We start from the raw sequence: 25,789 nt of genomic DNA, 5'->3' as shown, positions 1-25,789 counted from the left end.
TGCACCATACTGTTCTCCAGCACAGAATGTTTTCTGGAAGGATGTCACCAAAAACAGTAGGAAGGAAACCACAATAAGCAACACAAGTCAATCTTTATTGAAAACTGAAGTATTAATACATAACAATTCTTGTTACAATAAACGTGCTTTTAAGAATTTAAACTTGAGCTCATCTACTCATTGAATTGCATAAAAAATAAAAAAGTATGAATTTTCACAATTGAACTGGCTCAGAATGGAATCTCCACTCTTTGTGTTGATGCAATAGTTCAATGCAGGAGTGAGTGATGCCTTAAAACTTATTCTGGAAGACAACATTGACCTAAACTTAAAAAAAAGTACCAATACAACTGTTCCTAAGACAGTTTTAAAAAAAGTCATAAAAAGGAAACCTGTGTCTATTTCATAACAAACATGGAGAACTATTACTGGGGCCTCTTGTACTTCCATTGCATGCACTCACTTTTTTAGATCTTAGGACAGGAGGGCAGCCAATAATAGCATTACAATTAAAAAAACCCACTAACAAATCCCTTCTACTTAAAACAAGTCTGTACAGCAGCCAGCTAAAAAAGCTTTCCCAGTTTGCCTGCTAAGTGCCCAAAAGTCACAATCAGTTTAGAAAAGTCATGTTCATTTTCTTGATGTTGAAACTTCAGGGCCCATAAATTGTCCAGATGTAAAAGTCACAAATGGACCCCTACTAGGAGTGAAATTCAGATGTTTCAGTGTTATATGCAACCTGCACAAGAAAAGGTTTCTTGTCCCCACTGTTGCTCTTCCCTCCCTGGTGCCTACAGGACACCTTGCTGCCCTCAGCACCCTGGGCAGAGGCTGCAGAGTGCCCAGAGTCCTCCCAGCAGACGGGAACCAGCTCAGCCCTGGGCCAGCCCTGCACAAACTGCCCACCCTGCTCCTGCCAGGAGCTGTGGCATTCCACCTCCTCGTGTGAGGGGCTCTGCAGGAAGCCTCGAGCTGACACAACACAGGATTAGAAACTGACACTTCTGAATGAGAACAAGGTGAGCGAGCTGAAATGGCCGTGCCTTTCACAGCCTTCCCAAAGGCTGCCTCCCAGGGCTGAGGAGGCTGGACTGACACAAGCTGGGGCTGTGTCCTAAGGAGCACTGCACAAACACAGCCCAGGGCAGCCATGGAGCAGGCACGGCCACAGGCTCTGTGCCACGCCTCCAGCTCCAGCTGGAGCATCACTATTGCTCACCTTCCTAGGATGGGAGGTTTCACACACACAGGAGTGTGCTAACACGCAGTTCCCAGCCCTGGTTTGACCCTAGAGTTAGGTGGTGGTGTCAGACTGATGTGCTGACCTATTGGAGCAAACCCACGGGAGCAGTGTGGAGCACTGTGCTGAATGAAGCACTGGGGAGTGGTTCCAAGTCAATGCTCTTGCCTTGCTGGCCAAGGAGCAGTGAAGGCAGGACCCTGCAGGAGAGCAGCCCGTGCTGAGTACCCTGGAGCACAGCTCTGAACCATCAGCTCTCCTGACAACACCCAGACACCGTGGTACTGGTGGGTGCTGGTTTGCCTGTTGTTTGGTTAGCTTTATCAGTGGATGGAGCGATACAAGGAAGAACTTCAATGAAAATAAAGGACTTTTTCACCTACAGCTGCATCTAAGCATTTAACTTGCATAGTACACTCAAAATGAAGCTTTCTTGAGCAGCAGTCCTGCATGTCTCCTAGAAACTCCAAACAGGAGAGGGTTACAACAAGCATAAGCAACATCTAGCAGTAGGTTGTCTCTTTTCCTTCCTGGTGTTCAGTACCACCACCACACTGACTAGGGCTATGTGGTTTTGGTGCCAATTAGCCATTTTTCTTTCGCTGCTGCTACATTTAAAAGACATTTTCATCAGCTGTTACTGACATAGGGAATACCTTGGTTTTTAAAAAATACTTTATCTAGACGCAACACTTGAAATTTGAATTAAAAAAAAATTCTTGGACTTCTCTTTGTTATTGCTGCAACAGTTATTTTCAGTTCCAGGTTTATAGTAGTACTTTTGTTTTAATCCTATAAAGCTGCCATAAAAGTTTTCTTTTTTAAAGAGAAGCTTGATCTGAAATGTCTTTACTGCACTAGCTCTTTTAAGTTGCTGAGGAGCTTTAGTGCAAACACATACTGCATTTTCATTTATAAAGGAATTCTAAATAGGGAATGTTATATAAAAAGCAGGAGAGAATGTTTCATAAGACCCTCGCTGTGTAAACGCCTATTTAATGATGTACAGTTTCCCCCACTGCAGTTTTATATCCATGCTTTCTACTATTTGCAACAAAATACCATTGAGATAGTTATATATACACATATTCCCCCATCCCCCTGCACTGTGCTTTTGGTTACTTTTCAGAAGAACTCCTGGAGACGAGCTCCAGCCTCCCAGTAGGATCAGAATCGCTCAGGACTGGAAGGTGCAGTACCTTTGGAAAAGGTACACTTTCTCCCTCCTGGATGAATCCCATCATGCAACTTAGAAAAAAAAGTGCTCAAGTAAGTGAGACTGCCTAAGTGTTATGGAATACTACACAGAGCCCAATTCCAAGATGACATTGAGGAATCTGAAGTTAGAGCAAATATATAGGAAGTTATATTCATTCCTTGACTACTTCTCTATTGCAGCATTCATGGAAGTTCTCTCCTATGACTTTAGTTCATGAGGATGAGACAGGAGACAGCAAAACTTCCAGCCTGGCCCTCACAGCTCCTCCTCAACACAGCACTGCTCCAGCCCTCAGCTCCTGGTCAGGACCACGCTCAGGACGAGCGCCCCGCGCTGGTGCTCACTGTGCTCTGCCACACCTGACTGATCACAGCTGCAAATCTAACACACACATGGAATTGTTACACACACTGAACAAAGCAGTACACATTCAACTAACTTTGTCTTGGATCATTTTCTGCTCCATATAAAAACATATGGAAATCCCTAAGCTGCAGTAAGTGCTCATGAGTAAGGTTGAAAGTACTTATTCCAACAACATAGTTATGTTCAAGGCATTAGAAATAAGGGGGCCATCCACTGACAGTGATTCATGCAAAATAAACCTAAACTTTATTTAAAAAAAAAAAGGGTACAAAATACAGAGAGTGCTTACTGAAAAAAATAAAGTTACTGAAGGCTCTAACCACCAATGGGGTACGAAGGTACACAAGCCTCTCACCAGGGCAGAGTACTGGGATGGCAGCACTAAATCAGCACTGATGCTACCCCAAATCAGCTGCCAAACCTGTACAGGAGCAGAACACCCCAAACAAAGCATAACTAAGATACACAACTTCAAAAAATTTAATTCTGAATGGAAGTTAACCTACGAGAACAAGACAGCCTGATATACCTCTGTGTAAATGCTTAAAAGGGAACAACATTTTATATCCATTTACTGCATAATTTATTGCAGGCAGAATGTATAAAAAAAAAATTGCATCTTTCTGGAATTGTAAATCAAGCAGGTTTAAGAAGAACCTCGGTTTTAATGTGCAATATTCAAATTTAAAAATTTAAAATCTCTCCCATAACAATTTTGGTATACAAATGGGTTCCAAGGCTAGCCCTTTATCCCCACAGCATTTGCTTTGAGGTACTTTAAAAATTGAAGTTGCAAGAAAGAATATCACAAATGACTCATTGCAATGAAATGCTAATCTGCAGTCGAGTCTTATTTTACGTGCTTCCAAGTGCAATTTAGGAAGTTAAAAAAAAGAAAATACTAAGAAAACACATCAAAAGGCTGTAACCAACAAATGGCTCCTACTTCAATTACAAATATTTTCATGAAAAAAAACCAAAATGAAACTGCTATTTAAACCCTCTATATTCTGGCAGCCCTACTACAGAGTATCCATAGTCCATACTGCAAGTAGATAATAAGGAAATTGTGTTAAAATGATTTGTTCCCCTTTAACATACTCATCAGGCACACAAGCTTTCCTCAGAATAACATGCAGCTGAACTCTGTTGCAGAAAGCCCTTGCACCTCTTAAGTTTCTGGAAAGCAAGCTGGATCAACTGCACATATGTTTTCAACTGACTACAACATTCTTTAGGAAAAACAGCACGAATTTGCTCAACTGAGAACTAAAAGGAAGAGTTTTTCTATCAGTCTGTGTGGCAGTCTCACTTTGACACATCTTGCATTATCTGAAAGATAGTACTGGATAGAAATCTCCCCAGGACATGCTATTCATTCTGCAGGTGATGCCACCTCCTACTATTCCTAAGAGCCAGTTTTGCCTCAAGGAAGTTTGCCTTATTTACTGGCACACACAGCATTACCTCTGTCATTTAATTCTGATCCTTAAGAGCATCTGTATAACACTGATTCCATACAATGAAAATGAAAAGGTATGAAGTAAACTAATGGTGTGCGGGATGTCTACAGCTTGTCTGACTCATTTTCCAGTCACTCCAATTTATTAGCTGAATTTGAAAAGAACACATCACTTAAACAAAAATATGCCCCTTTGAAACTGGCAACTCCATCAACCTGAAACAGGCTGAAGCACTCATCTAATGTATGTTATGGCATTCTAGAAAGAAACTCACTTTCATGATTCTACCTTGTCAGACCCTGCATACATTACAACAGTGCATTAGTGATACAAGTTGTAAAATACTTCTCGGTTCCTTTGGATTTGCATATGATGGTTTTTGCATCAGTCACTGCAGGTAGATTGAGCAAGCTTTGTTTTTGTGTTTTAACATGCATTCAACTAGATATGGATCAGAATAAATTTATACTCCCTTTTTATCATTATAATTAGCTAAAAAATTGCAAGACAGTCCACAAAACAGGATTTGCTTTAAGACTAACTGCTGGAGTTCCAAGATGTAAGATATGCAGCACTGGAAAATCTTCAGTGATCAGGAATTAGTAGTGTTTAGCCAAGTGTTGAAAGCATTCAGAAGGAAAGTCCTGGTTGGAGGCATGAGGGCTTCAGCACCAACTTTTAAACCTCAATTGCTTGATTGCATATCTCCCATCTTTAAACCTACATTAAGAGGGGGAAAAGAGTGGGAAATACTCTCAATTAGGTGAAATACCATTTGAGTGTGGCAGAACACACTAACATTGCATGCACCACATACACCAATAAATGCCAAGTTTAAATAATGTTGCCCTAGCAGTTATCCTGCCTCATTTTGAGGTAAGAACACACTACATGGACTTGTAGTGTCCAGCTCTGCTCATGTCCAGTCCAGCTTTCTGTCAGCACCACCATTGTTTTTAAGGTAGAAGATGGAATACTAAGAAGGTATTTTGTGCTACATTTAATTACCAGCAGTCATGAGTTTATTAGCAGCATAAGTTTCACTTCTTGTATTTGTGTGGTGTGAGACTCTTGGCTGAAATACTTCATGAGAAGCATTTTAGATCTGCAGACAGCTGTGTACCATCACAGCAAAATGAGGAATGGCTGCTACATTACTAACTTAAAGGGAATGGTCACCTGCAATATCAGAACTCTGCACTTCTAACTGCTGAAACAGAAATCCAGAAAAAGTTAAAACAAAGTTCACTTTTGTCAAAAACTAAATGGACTAAAAGTGAAAATTTCAAGTTCAGTTGGTCTGACAAGTCACTAATTCAAATGAAGCTGTTTTCAACTTATGCTAAAAATAACCAAACGAACTAGAAATTAAGTGGGTATCACAAAAACATGAGTCCTTTTGTCAGTTTGACACAGATTACACCCCCCAGATCTATCCCACTTTATAGCAGATTTCAAAATGAAACTCCTTTTCTAGAAGCCCACAATCTAAATTTTGGTTCACACTAAAAATGCTTCTTCCATGCTGACTGCAAGAAGTATGAACTGATACCTACCTGAAACACATGAAACACAGTGAATATATGAAATTATCTCAAGGTTATCTCAAATCATCTCAAGATTTCAGCAGCTTGTGACAAATATTCACCCTCTGAGCAAGGCAAAACACCTTGCATACATATTTAGCCAATCACAGATAATTTGAGTACAGAGTCAAATACATTCAATTTAGGAATCACAGTACTGCTGAATTGAACAATTACCAATGATTCCAAATTACTGAATATATTTAATTTCAGATGTATTTCATTAAGGCCAACTTAAGGCTCATTCTTTCACATTTGACAATCACACATCATGAAAATGATTCATGACTTGTGAAGACACAGACCACTCAAGAAACCCCAGCAGGATTTTTGAGTATTCCTGCTCAATTAGAATACTGCAGAAGCACCCCCCCATTGCAAAATGTCCCCCAGAGAACCTGAAATGCTGTTGTTTGTAAGAAAGATTACCTGCTTTTAATGCAACTTACACTGACTGCCAGGATGATCACCACTGTGGGGGCACATAACTATAGGTTGGTGTTCCTGGAGCCCGATACGTGGGCATAGTGACTGGATGAGGGGCTACTGGAGTTGGGGAATGAGTTGTCAACAAAGTACCTGGAATGAAGAGAACAGTTTTTCAGTAAGCAAAAATTCTACAAGATAGGAAAAAAAAAAAAAAAGGAGAAAAAAAAAGAAGAGGGGAGAAAAATTGAAGTAATTTTAAAGACGATTACAACTTACTCATCTTCAAAATTACCAGAATTGTTTTGCATTCCAGTCCCAATCTTCTTCAAACCTTTATGTCAGGGCGCCATTGTAGCCCAGTGGATGTTTAGGCCCATGCATACAAAGATATTCAATACTCAAAAATAGCTCTAGCAGAAACCCTGCAACATAAGCAACTCTTCCCACAGCAGGCTTTATATGCCATTAAGAATATTTGATGGTAGAGATAACTTGACTATAAATCAGAATAGATTAGCTCTTGTTTGCATTATTACAGATAGGCTTCTTCCCCACTAATGAAGGACGCTCTGTTTGTTAGTGACACTTAACTCCTCTAGTTTTGAAGTTTCTCAAATTAAATTATAACTTTGACAGGATAGATACCAGAATCTCAAAACAAACTTATGGCTTCTGTTTATTAGATTTTTAAATTAGCATCCCTTGAGTGAATGTGGAGTTTTCTTTGTGAGTTACCCAGGGAGTAACAAAGCATGACATCCCCTCAGCAAACACTCAGAGATGACACTGAATCTTTGATTAAACACCATTCTCTCCAAAACACTACCACCAAATACTGTGGCAATAGGAAGGTGACATCCCCAACCATTTCCCATGACACAGAGGACCTGCAAGTAGTACAAACACACAGTGTTGTATCTCAAGACAAGGAAGGTCTGTGATATGAGGGGTGAGCCCAGAACAAGGCATTTTCCTGAGCTCTAAGAGGTGCCTCTTTCAAGTGGCACAGAGAAATGCAGTGGGAAGAGAAAGTCCCACTCTTGACACTGATATAAGGAGAAACAAAGGGTGCAAGAGTAAGTGATATTCCAGATAGACATGAAGAAAAACTGCTGTCCCATAATACTAACTCTGGAAAAAGGATGTGGTACCTCCATCCTTAGAGGTGATAGGAACTGCTGAACAAGAACAAGGCCTGACTTAGCTGGACTCACTCAGAAGTGCACTGCTGAGGGCACACCCTGAGTGCTGTGCCCAGCTCTGGCCCCTCAGCTTGGGAAGGACCTTGGGACACTGAGCACATCCAGAGGGGGCAGCGAGGCTGGAGAGGGGCTGGGAACACAAACCCTGTGAGGAACCCCTGAGGGAGCTGGGGGTGCTCAGCCTGGAGAAAAGGAGACTCAGGGCTGCCCCCATCACTCTCACAGCTCCTGAAAGGTGCCTGTGCTCAGCTGGGGCTGGGCTCTGTCTCCAGCAGCACTGACACAACCAGAGCACACAGCCTCAAGCTGTGCCAAGGGAAATACAGGCTGGATATCAGGAAAAATTTTCACAAAAAGAGTGATAAAGTTCTGGGATGGCTGCCCAGGGAGGTGGTGGAGTCCCCATCCCTGGGTGTGTTTAACAAAGCCTGGATGTGGCACTGGGTGCCAGGGTTGAGTTGAGCTGTTGGGGCTGGGTTGGACTCGATGATCTTGGAGGTCTCTTCCAACCTGGTCATTCTGTGATTCTGTGAAGACACACGACCTGCACAAGTCCTTCTGAACCGACATTTGCACCATTTTGTCAAGTGCACCTGTGGCATCACATTTTGCAATGTAGCTGTGCTCCTCCCAGGCTCAAAGGAGAGCTGCACTGAGAAGAAGGCCTGGTGTGAGTGCACCCACCTGCTGACATTGCCATGGTGGTCCCAGCCACCATGCCCATGGTGACCCCGTTCCCTCGGGGCGGCGGGATCGGAGCAGGGTACATGGTTGCTGGCATTCCATTGGGCTGCACGACTGTGGTGTGGTGGATTACGTGGGGTGGTGCTGCATACAAAGGCTGTGTGTAGTAAGTGCCTTGCTGTTGGAGAAAAAACAGTACAAGAAGTAATTACAGTGTATCTGTAGATAAATGATAGCTTCTTTCACAAATGTATCATAAAATAAAAGTATTACTCTAAATGCAACGAATTTACAGAGCAGAAGCTGAAACATTTATTGTAACTATTAAAATAGTTTCATTTGCAATTTAACATTTCATCCCTTTTTAAGGCATTTAGGATAACATGTGAAGTAGGGACCTTAGTAGCTCAACCATAAGGGCTCATTCATTCCCTTCCTTTTGATCCCTTTCATATATTAATCCATAACAGAACTTTTCATTAATTCACAACTTTTTATTCAGTTGCTTTTAGTAAAAGAATCCAATATTTTTGGCAAATCCAAGTACACAAACCAGACTGAGTAAAACTTGTTACATGCTTATTAATCCTCTTCAGCTAGTCTTTACATGCCAGGTGAGTTTCCACTACACAAAGAAGGCCAACTTTTCCCTAAAATATCATATTTACTGAAGTGTCTTAATTCTATCCTTTGTAATAGTTTTCAACAGCTTCCCTAGCATGAGACTTGGTAAATCTGTGAAATAACAACAGAAACTTTGTAAGAAAAATTATAATTTTTACAAACAAAAAAAACAGGACACTGGTAGTTATAGGATCCAGCAGGTTCTGATTAACTGCTGAATTTAGTGTCTCTTCAAAAAGTGAGCACATTACCAGTAAGTGCTGAGTAACTGTCAGGCAAGAGAGGATGTAAAACTGCACACACACTAAATCACTGTACTAAGAATTCTTACAGCAGGCAGCTAAACATTCTCCCAGTGCACAAAGAAATGAATGAGATGAAAAGTTCAGAGTTCCCAGAGAGATGCCAGGGACACAGAGGTGCCCCCAGAGGCACTGTGTGGCCCTGCCCACGTACCTGTGCATACGGGTTCTGCTGGGGGTAGGCACTTCGGACTGGGTACACAGCAGTCTGGTAGGGGTTGGGTGAGGACGAGTAGGGCGGCACTGCCCCACTGGTGGGTGAACAGGACACCTTGTACGGGGTGCCTGGCGTGTAACCTGCAACAGAGGAAACCTGCAGTCACACTCTGAGCATGCTGCTTCCCAGAAGCAGCTGCAACCATTTTCATACTCCCCAGCTCCATAAGCTTCATGGCTCTCAGAGTCTCTGCTGGCCACAGTGACTCTGAGATACGTACAAGCTTCTTTTCCCAGCCCGGCAGTCGAAGAAGGAGTCAGGATTCTTCTGTTCTGGTTCTCAAGGTTGTTTGCTGTTTCTCATCTAGAACATTCTTTCTCTGACCTGCTGAGATCTGTGTGGCAGGTCAGACAGAGGCACACTGCCCACCTCAGAGGTGGTGCTATCTTTTTATCCTAAAAACTACATTATTTACCGTAACTTCCTAATACCTATCACCTATGTTAGACAGTGAGCTTCTACTCTAAACAATCTAAAAATGCCACTGTCACAGCAGAAGATGGAGGCCAAGAAGAAGGAGAAAGACTGAACAGGCCCAGATTCCTCTATCTTGCCTCCTGAACCCCATTCTAAAAACCTCAAAAAATCTATTTTTCACCCTGTGATAAATACATTATCATTCTACTTAAACTTTCGTGGCTTAAATCCTCATATAAGGTTGGTAATTTTTTCCATGGGTCAAGATCAAAGGCAGAGGGGTCTTGGGCTTTGTGCCAAGGTCTCTGAGCCCCCTGACAGGTCTCAAGTCCTCCAGGGCAGTCAGAGGAATTTCTTGAAGAATTTCTTGAAGTACTCACATGGGAGTACTTCATTGTAGCTGTTGGTTTGAGGGATCCCTGGGGAGTCCCTGGGGGCCCCTAAGCTGGATGTTCACTGGTAGCAGCAGGCAGGCCAGGAGACCCCACATGGCTTTTGAGGGTGCTGATTAATGAGGGTTTATTGGGGGTCCCACCCCCAGGAGCAGCAGGGTTTCTGAGGGGGAGAGAGGGAGAGCCTAGGGGGAAAAGGGCCAAGAGAGAATCTGTGGTGTCCCCCCACAGCCTAACAGGGAGATTCAAAGTGGGTGCAGAATAAGCCTTGGGCCAATGGAATTACAGATCCATGGTACTGCAGGGGAGGATCACAGGCTTGGAATAAACTGTACATTTTCAGGGGGTGAGACACAGCATGCCATTTAACAAAAATGTAACACCACACTTCCATTTAGTCCCAATATCCAAGCACAAGGTCTATCATTTGCCTAATACTGGCAACAGACTGGAAACAGTATTTGGCTGTGTCAACTAAGCATGAAAAGGTAACTGTGTACTTGCACCACTTATTTTTCAAGTCTGTGGATACAGGGCAAAAAGCACATTTCCATAATAACACATTAAATACCAGGATGTGGCATATTAGGGAGCACCCCTGCATAGGGGGACTTGGCACATGTACCAGTCAATTCTCCACACACCCCTAAATCATACTGGCAATATACAGTAGCAGTCAACAAACCTTCTGTAGGGGATAATACAGCACAAGAGTAAGAATTTCAAAAGCCAAAATCATCTAAAAACCTCATGATGGATTTTCAGAGAACAGAGACAGAATTTGCAAGCTCTACTTCAACTTACCTTTATTTCTGTTTGTTTTCTGGTATTTTCTAACTGGCTAAAATAAACATGAAATGCTATACCTTTAAAACACAAACACTGCAAAGTTCAGTGCAGCTGCAAATTCAACCTGGAAGGCACTAAGATCCTTAAATCTTCTTTTTGAGTATTATAAATGTAGACATATCCTTAAACATCACTTAGGAATTGTTTTTATACTACAGTAAGACTTCAGATACCCTCAGAATGTGGTTGGCATTCCTATTACAAGGCCCCCAAAATCAGCCTGCCTTTGTAAATGTTTGGAACTGTGGAATTTTTAGAGGGATAACTGGCAATTGCTGGTTCATACTGCCCAAAGACAGCTTTTCCTTAATTCCTCCAGCCCTCACCAGACAAGGTCTCAGGGTCAGAAAAAGTGCTTGAAGAGGTATGGAGGAGACTGTGATATACTGATATATATCTATCTATACATAATGTTTATACATCTATTTTCTATAATATGTATAATGTTTCTGCATGCTACACTGCCAAGATTATTCCATGGCCAGTGGGAATATGAACACCTCAGCAGCAGCATCCAACAGCTTTAACATTCAGGGATGTTAACACAACAGGCATGATCTGGTCTGGAGAAAGCATCAAGGCCCTTCCTGTGCTGCTGTGAAAAGATCTTGGATTTCATGCAGGTCTCTACCACACTGGGAGACACAACATCCACAGGTACAATTTGTAATTAGTTGGAATTGAATAAATTAGTACCAGGGCAGTGCAAGAAAGAACAGACACTTGGTAATTATAGAAAAAAAAAGAGTATCAGAGTAGAGATCAGGTTGATTTTAAAAACTGCCTGGAATGGGCTGACTTCAATACAGAGAACAGATCTGAAGTTGTACAGCAGAGAGAATTTGTGGCATTTGTGCTGTCAAAAATCAGCCTGTGCAAACAGCATGGTGACACATGACCTTCATTCTTCTTCAAGAAGTCTGGGCTTCTTTGCAATTTCATGACACCCTTCAAACTAAAAGTTGCTTAGCTAACAAAGAAATAGGTTGACTGTTTCTTTGTAATAGAATTTCTACCTTTAAAAAAGCTCTACCACAGCACTTACTCTGAACTCCTGCTTTTAGAGATCCTAAGTATTTCACAGATCCAGCATGCTGAGGAAGTAACTTCTATTAGTATGGAGAGCTATTTGTGGTGAAAACCCCAGCTACAAAATGCTGAATGTGAAGAATCACTGCAACCATGTCCTCAGTGAAGCCCACTTTCATTCTAAAAACCCACTGATGCAGCTGCACAGGCAATTTCCCTTTCATTCTTGCAAAGGCGTAAATCTGCACAAGAGGTATTCTGCCATTGCATCCATTTTTTCTTCTCCATAATATGGAACAAAGACCTTAACAGTAAATGACAGGAGAAGTCAAAACCACAGTAATTTAAGACAGTTACCTGTAAAAAAGCACCCTTTTGTAACAGCAGTGGCACAGCACATTCAAATACTGCTGTGTAGTATGAATTTACAAAAGCTTTGATTCTACAAACAAGCTGTTACATCAGAAAGGTTAAAAAAAGATATAAAAACATCCCAGCTGTTAGGACAAAGTACTCTAAGTTGTTATCTGCCTGAATTAGAGGTCTGTACATTTTGAACTTTTGTTCACAGATTGAAGAGCAGCTAAAAATGAAAGCTATTCTTAGCTCTGAAATAAAAGTGTACTTCCTATTCAACAGCAATAAAGACTCACAGTACTAGTTTTTAAAAAATTAATGACATTCCATGGCAGAAAATGATTTTTATGCATCTTTATTTATTTCTTTTTCTTAGAAGTGCAAAGGTTCTTTCTTTGACTTTGGTATATAGCATGAGATATATTCCAAGATTAATCAATGCAAACTAATATTACAACATGACTAAGTCTAACAGGTCCAGAATCTTTGCCAGAATTCCCATGGTTTGTTCAATTGATTCCATGCAGCTTTTCCTCAGCTTCCTGCAGCAGGATTTACAAAGTGCAGCCTGTACTAGGACTGGAGCTACCTTCAGTTACCTGCTCCTAGCATCAAAGCCTGCAGCTCCTGCTCAGCACAGCTGCAGGACACACGCAGGGCAGCACAGAAGGCAGTGAAACTGAGAGGCCTGACAGAAATAATCAAAATAATCAAAGCCCACGTGGGGCTCTGCCACCTGAGCAAAGGGATCCCCCTGATGGGAACTGCTCTCCCTTGAACATGGCTCTCAGGGTGAGCTCTGGAGCAATCCAGTGCAGATGCAAGCTGGCATCACCAGGTACGATACTGGCACAGTGGCAATACCCAGCCATGGGACTGGATTTTTTTAGTTTCTGCTATCTCTAACATTAATCTGCCTCCTTACTTTAAATTCAAGGCCAAAGACAAGACAAAGTGCAAGCCTGCACTCATTCTGCCTCTAAGCAGCAAACTGAACAGTGACAGAGGTTGTACCAACAGAATCCCACACAGTTCCAAGGAAAGCTACACACTTTGAACAGGTTCTGCAGGCAAACATTTTACATGAGTCTTTTGTCTCAGTAATTGCTGCTACACCCTGAAGAGTCTCCTGGTAGTTAATGAAGTCCAACCATTACAAACTGAACTTCAATACCAAGCAAGCTCCCACAGCATAAGGTTCCCAATTTCAAGCAGTATCCTTTCCTACTGCCAGAAATTACACAAGGGCATTCAGGGACAGATTTGGTTTTGTGCCACATGTAGCTCTGGAAAACTGGCATGATACATGGAAGTGGAAGAGTTCTGAGGATGCCCAGCTCTACATTAACAAAGCAATGTAAGGAATTCCTTCCTATACAAAATAACCATAGGGAGAACACTGTTGTCTCAGCATGTTCCTGCTTTAAGTGGAAATTAAACACTACCAGTTTCTGTTTTGTTTCGAGGACTAGCACATTAAAATCATGTTTTACTAGTGAAAGCAGAACTACACAAAAAAAACTTTGGTGAGTGCCTTGTTCTTGTTTGTTTTCCCACTCCCCTTTTCCTAGGCTCATCCCATTCCCTTCCTTAAATGACACCCATGGAAGTGCAGTAACCTGAGTCCTTGCCCTGCATCCACAATGTGAATTTATCCAGCAACCATCAGCTTGTGCAAGACAATCCTAAGGGCAGAGAGAAGCCAGCAAGCTGAACTTGGAAAGATACAATTTAAGAAAGGGATAAAATAGAAAACTTCTGAGGATAACAGACAGAAGAAAAAACAGGAATCTGAAATGACCAGAAGGATGCAAAGCAAGCAGAGCCATGAAAGAAGCAGCGAAGAGAAATGCAATGCAAACCTCAAGAATCATCTGGAAATACAGAAAAAAACAGCTAAAACCTCAGGTGTTCCCTTCTTGAAAGGTGCATGCAGTATGACTTAAGATTATAATATTTTTAATTTATCAGATGATTCCTCATGAGTCATGTTCAAGGCAATATAAAACTTATCCCACAGTAGCAGTGTTGTTGTGAGCCCCTACAGCTTTTCCTCATTCTTGCCTCTAACCCCTGGCAAAGGCCAGTCCCTGCTGTGAGCCCCCAGTCCCACATACCTGTTTGGAAGGTAGGATTTGCTCCAGGATACATGTTGGGGGAGTAGGCAGGAGCAGCCGCTGCATAGCCCATTGGGAAGCCAGCTGGGAGAAAGAACACACCACAGTTACCTTCTAGGCTGACTTTACTCTCAAAGCTCCACTGCACATGCTTTAACTGAGGCAAGCAAACAGCCTTCAATCACATCTCCTCAAATAAAACATTGCAATCTTCCTCTGCCAAGCCCCCTGAAGATGAATGCTAAGTGAAGAGAGCAGCTATGGTTTCACAAGTCCATTCTCTCTTACAGCCCTCTTCCAGCCATCTCTGTTGGCCAAGTAACTCTTAAGTTAGTTGCAAAACCAGGTTTTGTGTAACTGTCCTGCACTCCTCCTCCTGGTGTGACATACAAACAATGCCTTAAGATTTTCACTTTTGTGTTTTTCATGTATTTGTAATCCTGCAATTCTTTACTTTCTAGCTCTAAGCTCCATATAGAGTATTAGCTACTGTCTTTACATTTTGGTCAGAAAAAACAATTCCTCTCCAGGCCTGGCAATCAAGGACACCTCACTGCCTCAGGCCCCAGAGATGGAAACAAAAGTGAGTTGGGGGCAGCAAACTTGAGGCAAAGATTTCATTACCTGAAGCTGGAATTGGAAGATGAACCTCCAATATGCAAATGGGCCAAACTTATAAAAGTGTGAAAACCTGTGAGCCATAGTCCATTTTGTCTGCCCTGAATACCCTGGGTACCTTAAGGCCCTTCAATAAATCTAACTTTTTATTCCCTTAACAGTCTGCCTTCTGTTTTTAGGTAGCCCCCAAAAAGGCATCACATAGAGTACTTATCTGAATGGACTTTTTCACAGAAATAAATCCCTAGAAGTTAGAGTGACTCTGGCTCTCCAGATCAGAGGTATCTCAAGTAGAAAGTACAAAGCAGTAGCAGCCCAAATTGCTTGCTGACTTTGACACATATTTGCTACTACACTGGGTATTAAAGCAGCTCCCCAGGTTCAGACACACACTGTGACAGCAGTAACGAGTGATTCACAGAGGCACTGGCAACATGACAGTGAAACACTTCTGCACCAGAGAACACTGTGATATACTCCAGTGTAAGGCACAACACAGCATTAGCAAAAGCTTGTTACCTGAAAGACACAAAGCTTGTTCAGATTAAGTGAAATTTCTGAATTAATCATAGCTATTAGTTTTCCCAAGAACCTATTTACATTATTCAAATCTGTAAAGCCAAGTAATGTCTGTATTCAGAAAGATGGAGTTCCTACCACATTCTGCTCTCTACTTAGAAAGATTTCAGCTCCTTCAGATAAAAGGCAATTAATATTTGCATACCCACTGTCAGACTCAGAGCTCAGTTTTAAACTGCTGTTCAAATGTGAAGGGTTTTTATTTCACTATGAACCCCAGAGTCCTCAGCAATTACTCCCAACAATAAGAATTACTTAGCTCAGGACTATATATGCTAACCCAGTTTTGTAAAGCACTCTGTAAACATATCAAGTGACATACACTTGGCACTACTGTGAGGTGGTCAGCATGGAGAAGACTAAGAAAAGCCTTAGGCTTAAAAATCAAAGTTAAAAATAACATCTCCAAGTCGTAACAATTTTCAGAGTGTAAATAGCTCTTCAGTTTTCAAACTCCCAAGGTGCTGGTGCAAAGCTTTAGTACAACTTAACCTTACTCAAACACACTACACATCTGCAACAGTGTGTGTGGGAAACATTTTCAGTCCTTTCTTTCTTTGTTCACAGCTTTAGGTGCACTGAGGAGCACTGAGCTACACAAGAAACAGGTCATTTGTGGAAAATGTAACTACAACAAGCAGCAGTTTTAGCTTCCACAAGGAACTTCCATCATATAGAACATTTGAATATTGATTTCTTGCTGCTGCAAAACTATCCAACAGCCTAAAATAGGTGTAGTATAATATAAACAGTTATTAAATATGCAACAGCTTTAGAAACACATTGCCTTTCAGTAATGCATTCCACCTACTGCTGTGTTCCTCACTTTCTATCACCATGCAACCCATGTAAATGCAATGATTTGGAGTGGAGAATCTGCAGCTTTTAATTTAGGAGAAGCAAAGAAGAGGGAGTTAGTCATGCAACATTTAAAAAAAAATCCTAAAATGCAATTCTACTTTTCATTTTAGAGAATGTGCTTTGTATTTATCCCACAATCTTAAAGCTTGGACCAGGCACTCAGCAAACTATCTAATGGAGTAACACATCATTGACTAAGCTGAATTTAGGGGTCAAAATTGCATGAACTGACACATCAACTGCTGCAAGGGAGAATTCTAAGTAACCACCTTGTAGCATGACATTTAAGGCACTTCTGCAACAATTCTATTTCAATTCCAGATATTTCAGTTATGCAGAATGGCAAGCAAAGTACTTACATAATTAAAAATATAGTCTAGTATATATAATAGTAGAATAAAAGACTGGAGATTGTAATGTTGTTTAAACTGCTATTTATGAATTTACAATAGTATTTTGTCCTAAATAAATTAAGATACAACTTAGTTTAGTATAGACAAAAGCCTCAATGCAATATGTAGATACTCATAAGTACAAATCCCAACCTGGCTAATATAAATCTGAGTTTAGAAAATGAACAGAGCTAAAGATATGAAGTTATAGTCAAATAATCCATAATAATCTTTATCTAAAACAAAGGAAAGGCTGGAAAAAGCAATCCATTATAAATACAGAAATTACTGTCCCATACATTATATTAATTAGTAAGCCTCTGCTGCTTGCCTTGTTATAAGATTACTACAGCCTTTATAACTCAGAGAGTAAAACCATCCTGCAGGACTTATGGTTACATAGTGCCAGCTTTATAATTTATTACTGCACCATTCCAGTCACTCAACACACCTAAAAACATATAAACACATTTTGTGTTTCCCTTATAAATACTGTAGAAATCAAGGGAGGTACACTAGTTTGAGGAATATGAAAAGCAAAAAAAAAAAAAAAATTAAAATGCTTTTGAGACAATCAACCAATAAGCAGAATTCATTCATGCACCACTGTTTAGAAGGAGGAACAGAGAAAAGTAGAACAGGAAAACGAATTTTAGTGCATTACCCAAGGTGAAAAACAGATTTAGGAATGGTAAATACCACTAGGAAAATATAGTACAGCTACCAAGAATATAAACAGTAGCAGCACAGAATAATTTTTGCCTCCCAACACAGACACCAACTAAATCATAAAACTGCCTCCCTGTAAAAGCTAAAGAAGTTTGACTTCTTATGAAATGCAAAGCTGAGCAGAAAAGACCCTGCAGCCTCTCCCAGGATGGAAACTCCCTTCTGTCAGATAACAGAAAAAAAAGACAGCATCAAGACATGCTGCTTGAAATGTCTCCCAGAGGCACCCAGGCTTCTCTTCAGCCTTCCTGGAAAGTTCTGTCCAAATCTAATTTTACCTCATCCAACTTTTAGACTATAGATACATCAGGAATGAAGCCTCCTTGCACATACATCAGGAGATGGGGGGGTGGGGGGGAACCTAATGAAAAACTGTACGTCAATGAGAAGCAGATAAAACAATAAATTAAATGTATTTCCGTTTCAAAAACATTTTCTTGGTGCCACCTTTGATGCCATGCTTTGGGCAGTGAGAGAACAGACAGCATGAACAAGAATTAGAGGATAAAAAGGTTAACAGTGCCAGTCAACTGGCAGCAGAAATAGATTGCCTCCTCTTCTTGCAGGGCGTAATTATTAGAACTCCTAAAATAAGCTGCATTGGAAGAGATACTGAAGTTAGAAATATAACAGAAGAAATAACATCACTCTTGAAATGTCACTTTTTAAATTTAAAAGCAACCTCATCCCAATCCCAAAACAGATTTACATGAAGGCATTCATAAGTGACTTTTTCTTCTTGACCATGAGCAAAGAGCAGTGTAACCAAAACTCGGCAGAAAACGGAGCTGCTTACCTGGATAACCAATTCCTTTGGCATTTGCATAGGGAACCCCAGAAGATCCCGGGCTATACACAGGATTCATGATTTCAGTAACTGAATCAGGAAATAAAGAAAAAGAAAAATAGGATTTACTTAAGTGTAGGCAAAGCTTGAAATTGCAACAATTAATATGAAACTGGAAACAAGGAAACGTATTGGAAGAAAATGTAACAAATGAAAAAGCAGCAATTCCACCACTTCTCAACATTAAAACTGTAGCTACAGGCAGGAAAGAATCACTGCAGGAAGAAGTTTCAAAGCATCCTAAGCCTCAGTCAGCCAGAGAATGTCTCAGGAATGAAACATTCCCTGTTGTGGAGCACGCTTTCAAAATATTTCCATAGGCCAGAGCTCCCCCGTGGTGCGCAGATCCAAACCCACTGCAGGGGTTCTCCTGTGCCGGACTCCTCTCCTCCTGCCATCTGTCAATCACTCAGCACCTCCCTGCCATTTACCAATCACTCAGCTCCTCTCCACCATTTATCAATCACTCAGCATCTCTCTGCCATCCACCACCCTTGCTTTCTTCCCAGCTCTTTCCTGAAGCCTCTAGCCAAGGGATGCAAATAAATCCTCATGGTCTGTTCTTACTGGCACTTGGAGCCTGGCATTCCAGTCCTTTGCCAGCACTAAATTATCAAACATCCAACTGCTACAGAAGCAAGTGGCAAAAGGCTCTGTGCATTTAGAGACCAGCCCACATCTCTTTGTTTACTTCCTGCCAAGTTCCTCAGAGCCTGTGACAAGCCAACAGTCCTGTCCAGTCATTTCTGAATGATGCATTCACACAAAACCCGGGCTCCTACAGCCAGCATCACCCACAGGAATAAAACCAAATCCCTTTTCAAAAAGAACTCTGTAGGCAAACACCAAGGAAACTAAAATTGCATTGAAGATGCTTCTAAGTGCCTCATACAAGAATACTGTTTGCAACCACTATTCCAGTATTTTAGAAAAAAATCCTTCATATTTAAAGCTCAGTATCTTCAACCATCTGACTTTCTGCATATATAGGCAGACATACACAGATCTCCCAGGAGAGGTTTTCATATACATAGATCTAGAGGTTTCTATACACAGATCTTCACAGGGGAGGTTTCCATTGGGTATTTGAAAAAGGTTCTGCCCCCACAGGGTGACTGGGCACTGAACAGGCTCTCCAGGGCAGTGCTCACAGCACCAGGCCTCACACAGCTCAAGGAATGTTTGGACAATGCTCTCAGGACATGGTGGAATTCCTGGGGTGCTGTGCAGGGCCAGGAGCTGGACTGATTGTCCCTGTGTGTCCCTTCCAACTCAGGACATTCAATAATTCTTCCTGCAAGCACCCAAGACAGACAGACACTCTATGAAACCAGACTTTCTTATTAACTGCTAATAGCTGACACCTGAACTTCCTCTTCTACACCTTGAGATGCTGTCTTACTTAAACCAACTGGGTGTTAAGCAGTTAAACACAGTTTAGGGAAACTTTGTAAATGAAATTTATGAAACAAGGAAGTTTAATTACACATGCACTACCTTAGTTACAGGATATGCTATGGCAGGAATCCAAGTGGAGTTTATCAGTATAGCTGCACTGATAAACCCAGGGTAAGTGACTCTATAAAGCATAAATAGTTTGCTTTTTAAAGGAGCACTAAAACCAGCTCTGTGCCAAGAGAATTAGCAGCACCTGGTAAACAACAGATATAAAATTGCCATTTGTGCAAAATTAGGAATCAGGAAGCGCTGTCAGAAAGTTCATAACCAGGTTTCACAGAACACTCCAAGTCAATATAAGATAATTAGAAGATTCATCATGGGCTTCCTCCTCTCACTTTCCAACAGTACTACTTACACAGAATTGCCTTTTTCATTCAGATTCATATGTGATTACACATCAAGAAAACAGAATCCACTGAGCTACAAACCAAACAAGCTGCCATTTACATCACTCAGGATGAATAAAGCTCCCCAGAGCAGCATGTTTTAATCACCTGACCCACACCTAGAGCCATTTGAAACAAATCTCTTTGAAAATGTTCTACAGCAAGCTATACTTCAAGAATTTAAAAAGTGCCTAAATATAGTGCTATATATAGTGCTTAAAGTGCTATATTCCACTGAAGCCCTGTGGAGTTTTAGCAGCATTAACTCTGTGCCATAATCAACAGGTGTATTTTGCTGGAGCAGCATTTTCTTTTAGCAAGGCTGCTCTTTTCTCCCTTACTTTCTTCAGTGTACTCTTCTCCCTCAAGTACAACTCTCACTTACTTGAAAACTTTCAGTCTGTTCCCTTTATATCTCCCTGCACTTTCTTCTCACGTGCATTTCTGCTCCTCTTTCAGTGTTGATTTTGTCTGTAAATTTACAAAATCCTTAGGGGCTCAAGCTTCACTTTGGTTTCAGCATTTCCCAGTTACGGGGTTAAAGCCTTAAGGAGATGGATAAACCTTTCCACTCAAATAACACAGTGCTCTCCCACAGCCTCATATCCCACAAATGTGCTGCTCCTCCTTGCAGTCCCTACAGCAATTAGGAGAAAAGACTCTGGAACCTTCTCACCATTCTGAATGGCACTGAACAAAAAACTGTCAGGTGGAAAACCAGCAAGGGCCTCCTGTGAATATTTAGGCTAAATACACAAAAACATCCCAACTATTAGAAATATCAGTAGACAAGGACTGCAGAGCAACACATGGACATACACTATGGGAGATGGCCTTAAGAGGAGCCACACAAAAATGAAGAGGAGGAGGAAATGGATAGAAAATGTCAGACAACACAGACCTGATCTCAAAGGAAGTACAGACTGACAGAGAGGAACTCCATCTAAGTAAGGGGGGGAAAAAACCCTATAACACTGGTAGCTTCAAGCTGTTCACTTCCACTGCAAATGAATCTGTGCTTCCAACTTCTCACACACAAATTAATTCAACTTTTGGTGGGACAGGGATGTACTTTCACCACTGACAGACAAGTCAGAGCCACCAGCCTACACAAAGTGCTCACAGTCTGTAATGCAGACAAAATGTCAGACCACTTCTAATTAAAAATAATTATTTTCAGGTCTGCTCTGAAGGACCCAACATGTGTAAGTATAATTATGTAGTATTACCCAGTGGTTGCAATCATCCCACTCTTACCATAATTTGACTTGGAAGGGCATCTGTTACACTGAGATGTGGAACCTTGCAGTCCACTTCCCTGGAATGCTCCAAGTCCACATCAAACACTAGGGAGGACTGGTATAAAGGGAACCCAAAGAATTCGTGTCTTTCAACTGCTTTGTTGGCATTCCCTCCAAAGCATTCTCATGTTAATGAATATGCAAATCAGTGTCTACAGTGCATCATCTGTATATAAATTGCACAGAGCTAACTGTATATGAATTCCTCTTTCAGCTGAAATGAAGGCAATCATACTTATTAAAGATGCTCTGATTAAAGAGTGCACAAGGATGCTGGGAAGTGCAAACCTTCACCTTTCACTCTTGCTAAAGCCAGGCAATCAAGCTGAGTTCTCATCAGGCCTGTGAGATCTCATCTTGGTGCAGATACCAGGACAACCATCCTCCTCTCAAACCCAGGTTTTGGGAAGCTGAGCACAAAGGCCAACTGCTGCTAATGCTGAACTCTAGCACTCCCAGTTGGATTTGTTCTGCACACAGCTTTTCCTGCTACACCCAGGACAAGCATGCTTCTAGGGAATCTGCTTTTAAACATCATCTCACAGAGATGAATCTAAGAATCCACAGATCAATGCAAACACTGTGAGACAGACTGCACATCCTTTGCAACACATGCATTTTGTTACTCCTGATTTTCACATACCAAAATAATAATCTACCAAATGCCATTTAATGCTCTTTTGATGACAATTCCACCACAAGAGTTGGGGAGGAATCACCAAACACCTTGACTAAAGCACACTACTGTGGCCCAGTAATGCTTTCCTTCTAGGATCTGAAGCAGACTCACACACACCAAGCCACTGCAGTGTTTAACATCGATCCTTTCTGGAACACTTTCAGAATGCCATTTGCCATGAAATTGTACAAATGACCCAATTTGCACTTGCTAAGTTACTTACCATCTTAATAACACTCTACATTTTACCCGTTTGACTTCCAGTCAAAGCATAATACAAGTAAAAGACATAAGAGCCTGGTAATGTGAAAGAAGTAATTTCCACTGCTAAGTAACAAAGAAAATAGTTCATGACACTTCAGCTCTTCAAATAACTGACAATTAAAGTCTCGGTTACACTATGTTCTGTTAAACCTTCAGCCACCAAACAGGCCATTGGATGCAAATCCAAGGCCGAAAAGCAGGTACTTTTCTCAGAATTAGTTAAAAAAGAGGGGCTCATGCTATAAAGACCAAGACAAGGCACCCCATGCTGTTCTGGTACAGGCAGGTAGCACTCAGGTCCTTCCATTCATCCAAAGACCTCAAAAGCAGTCCCTGAATTTCCCAGGAAGGAGGAGAAGCCTGTTCAGAGCAGAGCAGAGGTTTGTGGCAGCCCAGGAGAGCAGGCACTGGAATCAGTGCTCAGCAGGCACTGGAATCAGTGCTCACAGAGCTGGCAGGCAATCCCTGCACTGGGACCCCTCACCAGCTGAGCAATAAGCTGCCTGCCAGGATCCTGGGCTCTGATGGAGGAGGTTTGGATAAAGGATTGCTGGTTTCCATCTATCAGCTTGAGAAAACTGAGACACACCCCCAGATGGCCAAGACCAGCTCCAGTGCAAGGGAGGGAGCAGGACTGGACAGTGACAGCACAGACTGAGGATGCAGAGCCACAGCCAAGAAAGGACAGTTATCAACTTTGCTCAAAGCTCACACATAAAGTAAAATACAAAGCTGGAACTCTCATTCCCATGCAAGTCTTCCTCCCCTGCTTGAGTTACAAGATGCTGTCACAGAGAAAGAATAAGACACCTCCAAGCACTCCATGTTTTGTGTGCATGCCTTCTTTTTTCCTAAGCCTAAACCCAGGAACGGAGCAGTTCAGGCTTTGCAATCCTTTCTAGTGAATACAACTCTCACCTGCAAGCCTGATCTACCAAGGGTTTGTTAGGGTTTTTTTCCTATGTAGAATACACCTACATTAACACCAACACTGCTTGTGCTCGGTGTCAGTAAGGACGGAGACAACATGATCAGATGTGAAAGACTCAACAGTTTCATGTGTCATTCACACGAACAAAACCCACACAGAAAACATAACACAAAGATCCTGCTTGTGATCCAATTTCATTTGTACATTGTGGCATTGCTCTAGTCTTCAAATTATCACAGAACATTATCAAAACCTTCCTTTCTTCAAAAAAACCGCTCTAACTTATGGAAACGTTAAACAAACTGCACAATATTTCTCAAGGTCTATAATTTCTGTTGTTGCTATGGCACAAGGGGATAGAAGTTGCCAGCTCCAATCCCTGCATCTCCTGTATAACTTCGAATTTGCAGGTATTCTCATCTCAAACAGGTCCTCAAATCACCAAGTCCTTACTGTAAGAATCATAGAAGCATGTCTATCGCCAAATTTAGGGAGGTTCATCAACTACGAGAAACAGAAAAAAATCAAATTGGAAGAGTACAACTTCACTACATGAAGGAATTGTATTTAGAACTTGCATTTAGCCCCAGAGCTCTGCTTCTTCCTAAAACCCTAGAAAGCATTTTTTCATTGCATTAATTTTCAATTTATTCCCTATTATTTTCTGAAATAACATGAAACTGTCACAAACCACAACGGACACAGAATTTCCAAAAGCCTCCCGAGCCCTCCTCCGTTCCAACCTCAGAGTTAAAATGTGTAATTACCACCCCAAACGCCCAGGAAAGGCTGAATTCTACCAGCGTGGAACTTTTATGACACTGACAATTATACATCTTGCAGCAAAATCGCATCAGAGCAGACAGAAAGTCTGCTCGCAGGAGGGAACACGCACACGGAGATTCAAGAACAAATCAAGTTTCACAGACGTGAATGTAAAAACCCACAGATAATGCAAACACCGTGAGACAAATTGCGCATTCCTTTGCAACACATTTATTTTCTTCCTCCTGATTTTCACAGTCGTGCAGAAACACCACCAGAATAAGATCTGCCCTGAGAGCTGGCTGGCTGCCCTCATGGAACCCTGACTTTTTACCTCTCTCACAGCACTGATTTCACCATTTGCCCGCTGCTCCTACGGCTCCAGACGATGCAGAAAAGCACGGCAAGCCCCGTTAGTACCTCCTCCCTTTCCGCCTCCCCAGAGACCGCCGAGGGCCGAGAGGGATCGGTGCCTGCAGCTCCCGAAGCCGCGGGCACACACGGCCCCCGCACGGTTCCAGCACCGCTCCCGCACGCAGCCGCAGCCCCGGGGCGCAGCCGGCCGGAGCCCTCATGACGCCGCGCTCCGTTTGCACCGAGTTCGCACCCGGACGATGCCGCGCTGCCGCCAGCGCCCGGCCCCGCCGTGCCCCGAGCGGGCCGGGGAGGCCGCGGGCCCTGCGCAGGTACCTGTTACGGCCGGAGGCGGCTCCCCTCCGCCGGGCGGGCCGCGGCTGTCCCGGGATGGCGCAGCGGGGCGGGCCCGGCGTGGCCGCCCGCGTCCCCCCCGTTCCCGGGCCCGCACTCACCGTGAGCGGCGGCGCTGCGTGCGGGCGGCGCGGCGGGCGCTGGCTCGGCCGTGCGTGCGGGTGCCCGCGCCTGCGTGCCTGCGTACGTGCGTGGGAGCGTGCGCGGCCCCGCGGGCACGGGACGGGACGGGAGGGGGCGGCCGCTCCGCGCCGGCCGCACCGCACAACTGCGCACCGACCGCCCTGACGTCACTTCCCCCCGGCGGTCACGGGTGCGGAAGGCCGGGGCACGTGAGGGCGCGGCCCGGCGCCATGGCGGGCGGGGCCAGCGCGGCCCGGCCCCTCAGCGAGCGGGGGAGGGGGGGATCTGCAGCTCTGGGCCCGCTGTGGGACACAAAGGTACCGCCATGGAAAGTAAATAGGTCAGCGGAGTGGTCTCAGTGCACGTTTCAGTGTCGCTGCGAGCCTCAGTGGTTTGCTGCGTAGTTCTGTTAAAGCTCCTGGCAGTACAGCTCGCTGGCTCTTCCCTCAACCTTGGTTAGATGCATAAAACCAATGGCCTGGGGCACAGCAGCTTGAAGAAAGTGCTTGTGTGGCACGCAGTGAAGAAAATGAGGCTCTCTGGCACGGTTCTGGAAGTGCCATCTAGTTTTCAGGTCTGTTTTTTGAAAAAAATCCGCTTCCATGAAGGCCTCTCCAAGTCCTGTGGAAAACGCGGTTTGGGAGCTGTA

At 42.8% G+C, this 25,789-nt stretch overlaps 1 protein-coding gene across 3 annotated transcripts; it reads right to left on the bottom strand.

The window, feature by feature from the left end:
• Positions 1-74: 74 nt before the first annotated feature.
• FAM168B (family with sequence similarity 168 member B) lies at positions 75-25,281 on the bottom strand. Of its 3 annotated transcripts, none has more exons than XM_054639059.2 (7): positions 25,119-25,281; positions 18,472-18,552; positions 14,497-14,580; positions 9,273-9,415; positions 8,193-8,370; positions 6,307-6,456; positions 75-5,011 (listed from the first exon to the last, which is right to left on the bottom strand). In XM_054639059.2, exons 2-6 carry the CDS (start codon positions 18,539-18,541, stop codon positions 6,344-6,346), a joined length of 588 nt encoding a protein of 195 aa, XP_054495034.1. In that variant the 5' UTR covers positions 18,542-18,552; positions 25,119-25,281; the 3' UTR covers positions 75-5,011; positions 6,307-6,343. The 3 variants fall into 3 exon arrangements, with proteins under 3 accessions (XP_054495034.1, XP_054495030.1, XP_054495029.1); XM_054639055.2 differs by having other exon boundaries at positions 6,327-6,456; positions 25,000-25,280; XM_054639054.2 differs by having other exon boundaries at positions 6,327-6,456; positions 25,119-25,279.
• Between the last annotated feature and the right edge of the window lie 508 nt (positions 25,282-25,789).

This window comes from Agelaius phoeniceus, chromosome 10 (assembly GCF_051311805.1).
Source record: "Agelaius phoeniceus isolate bAgePho1 chromosome 10, bAgePho1.hap1, whole genome shotgun sequence".
NCBI classification, from domain to species: domain Eukaryota; kingdom Metazoa; phylum Chordata; class Aves; order Passeriformes; family Icteridae; genus Agelaius; species Agelaius phoeniceus.
The sequence above is the reverse complement of the archived record's forward strand: the minus strand, read 5'-3'. Positions and strand labels throughout refer to the sequence as shown.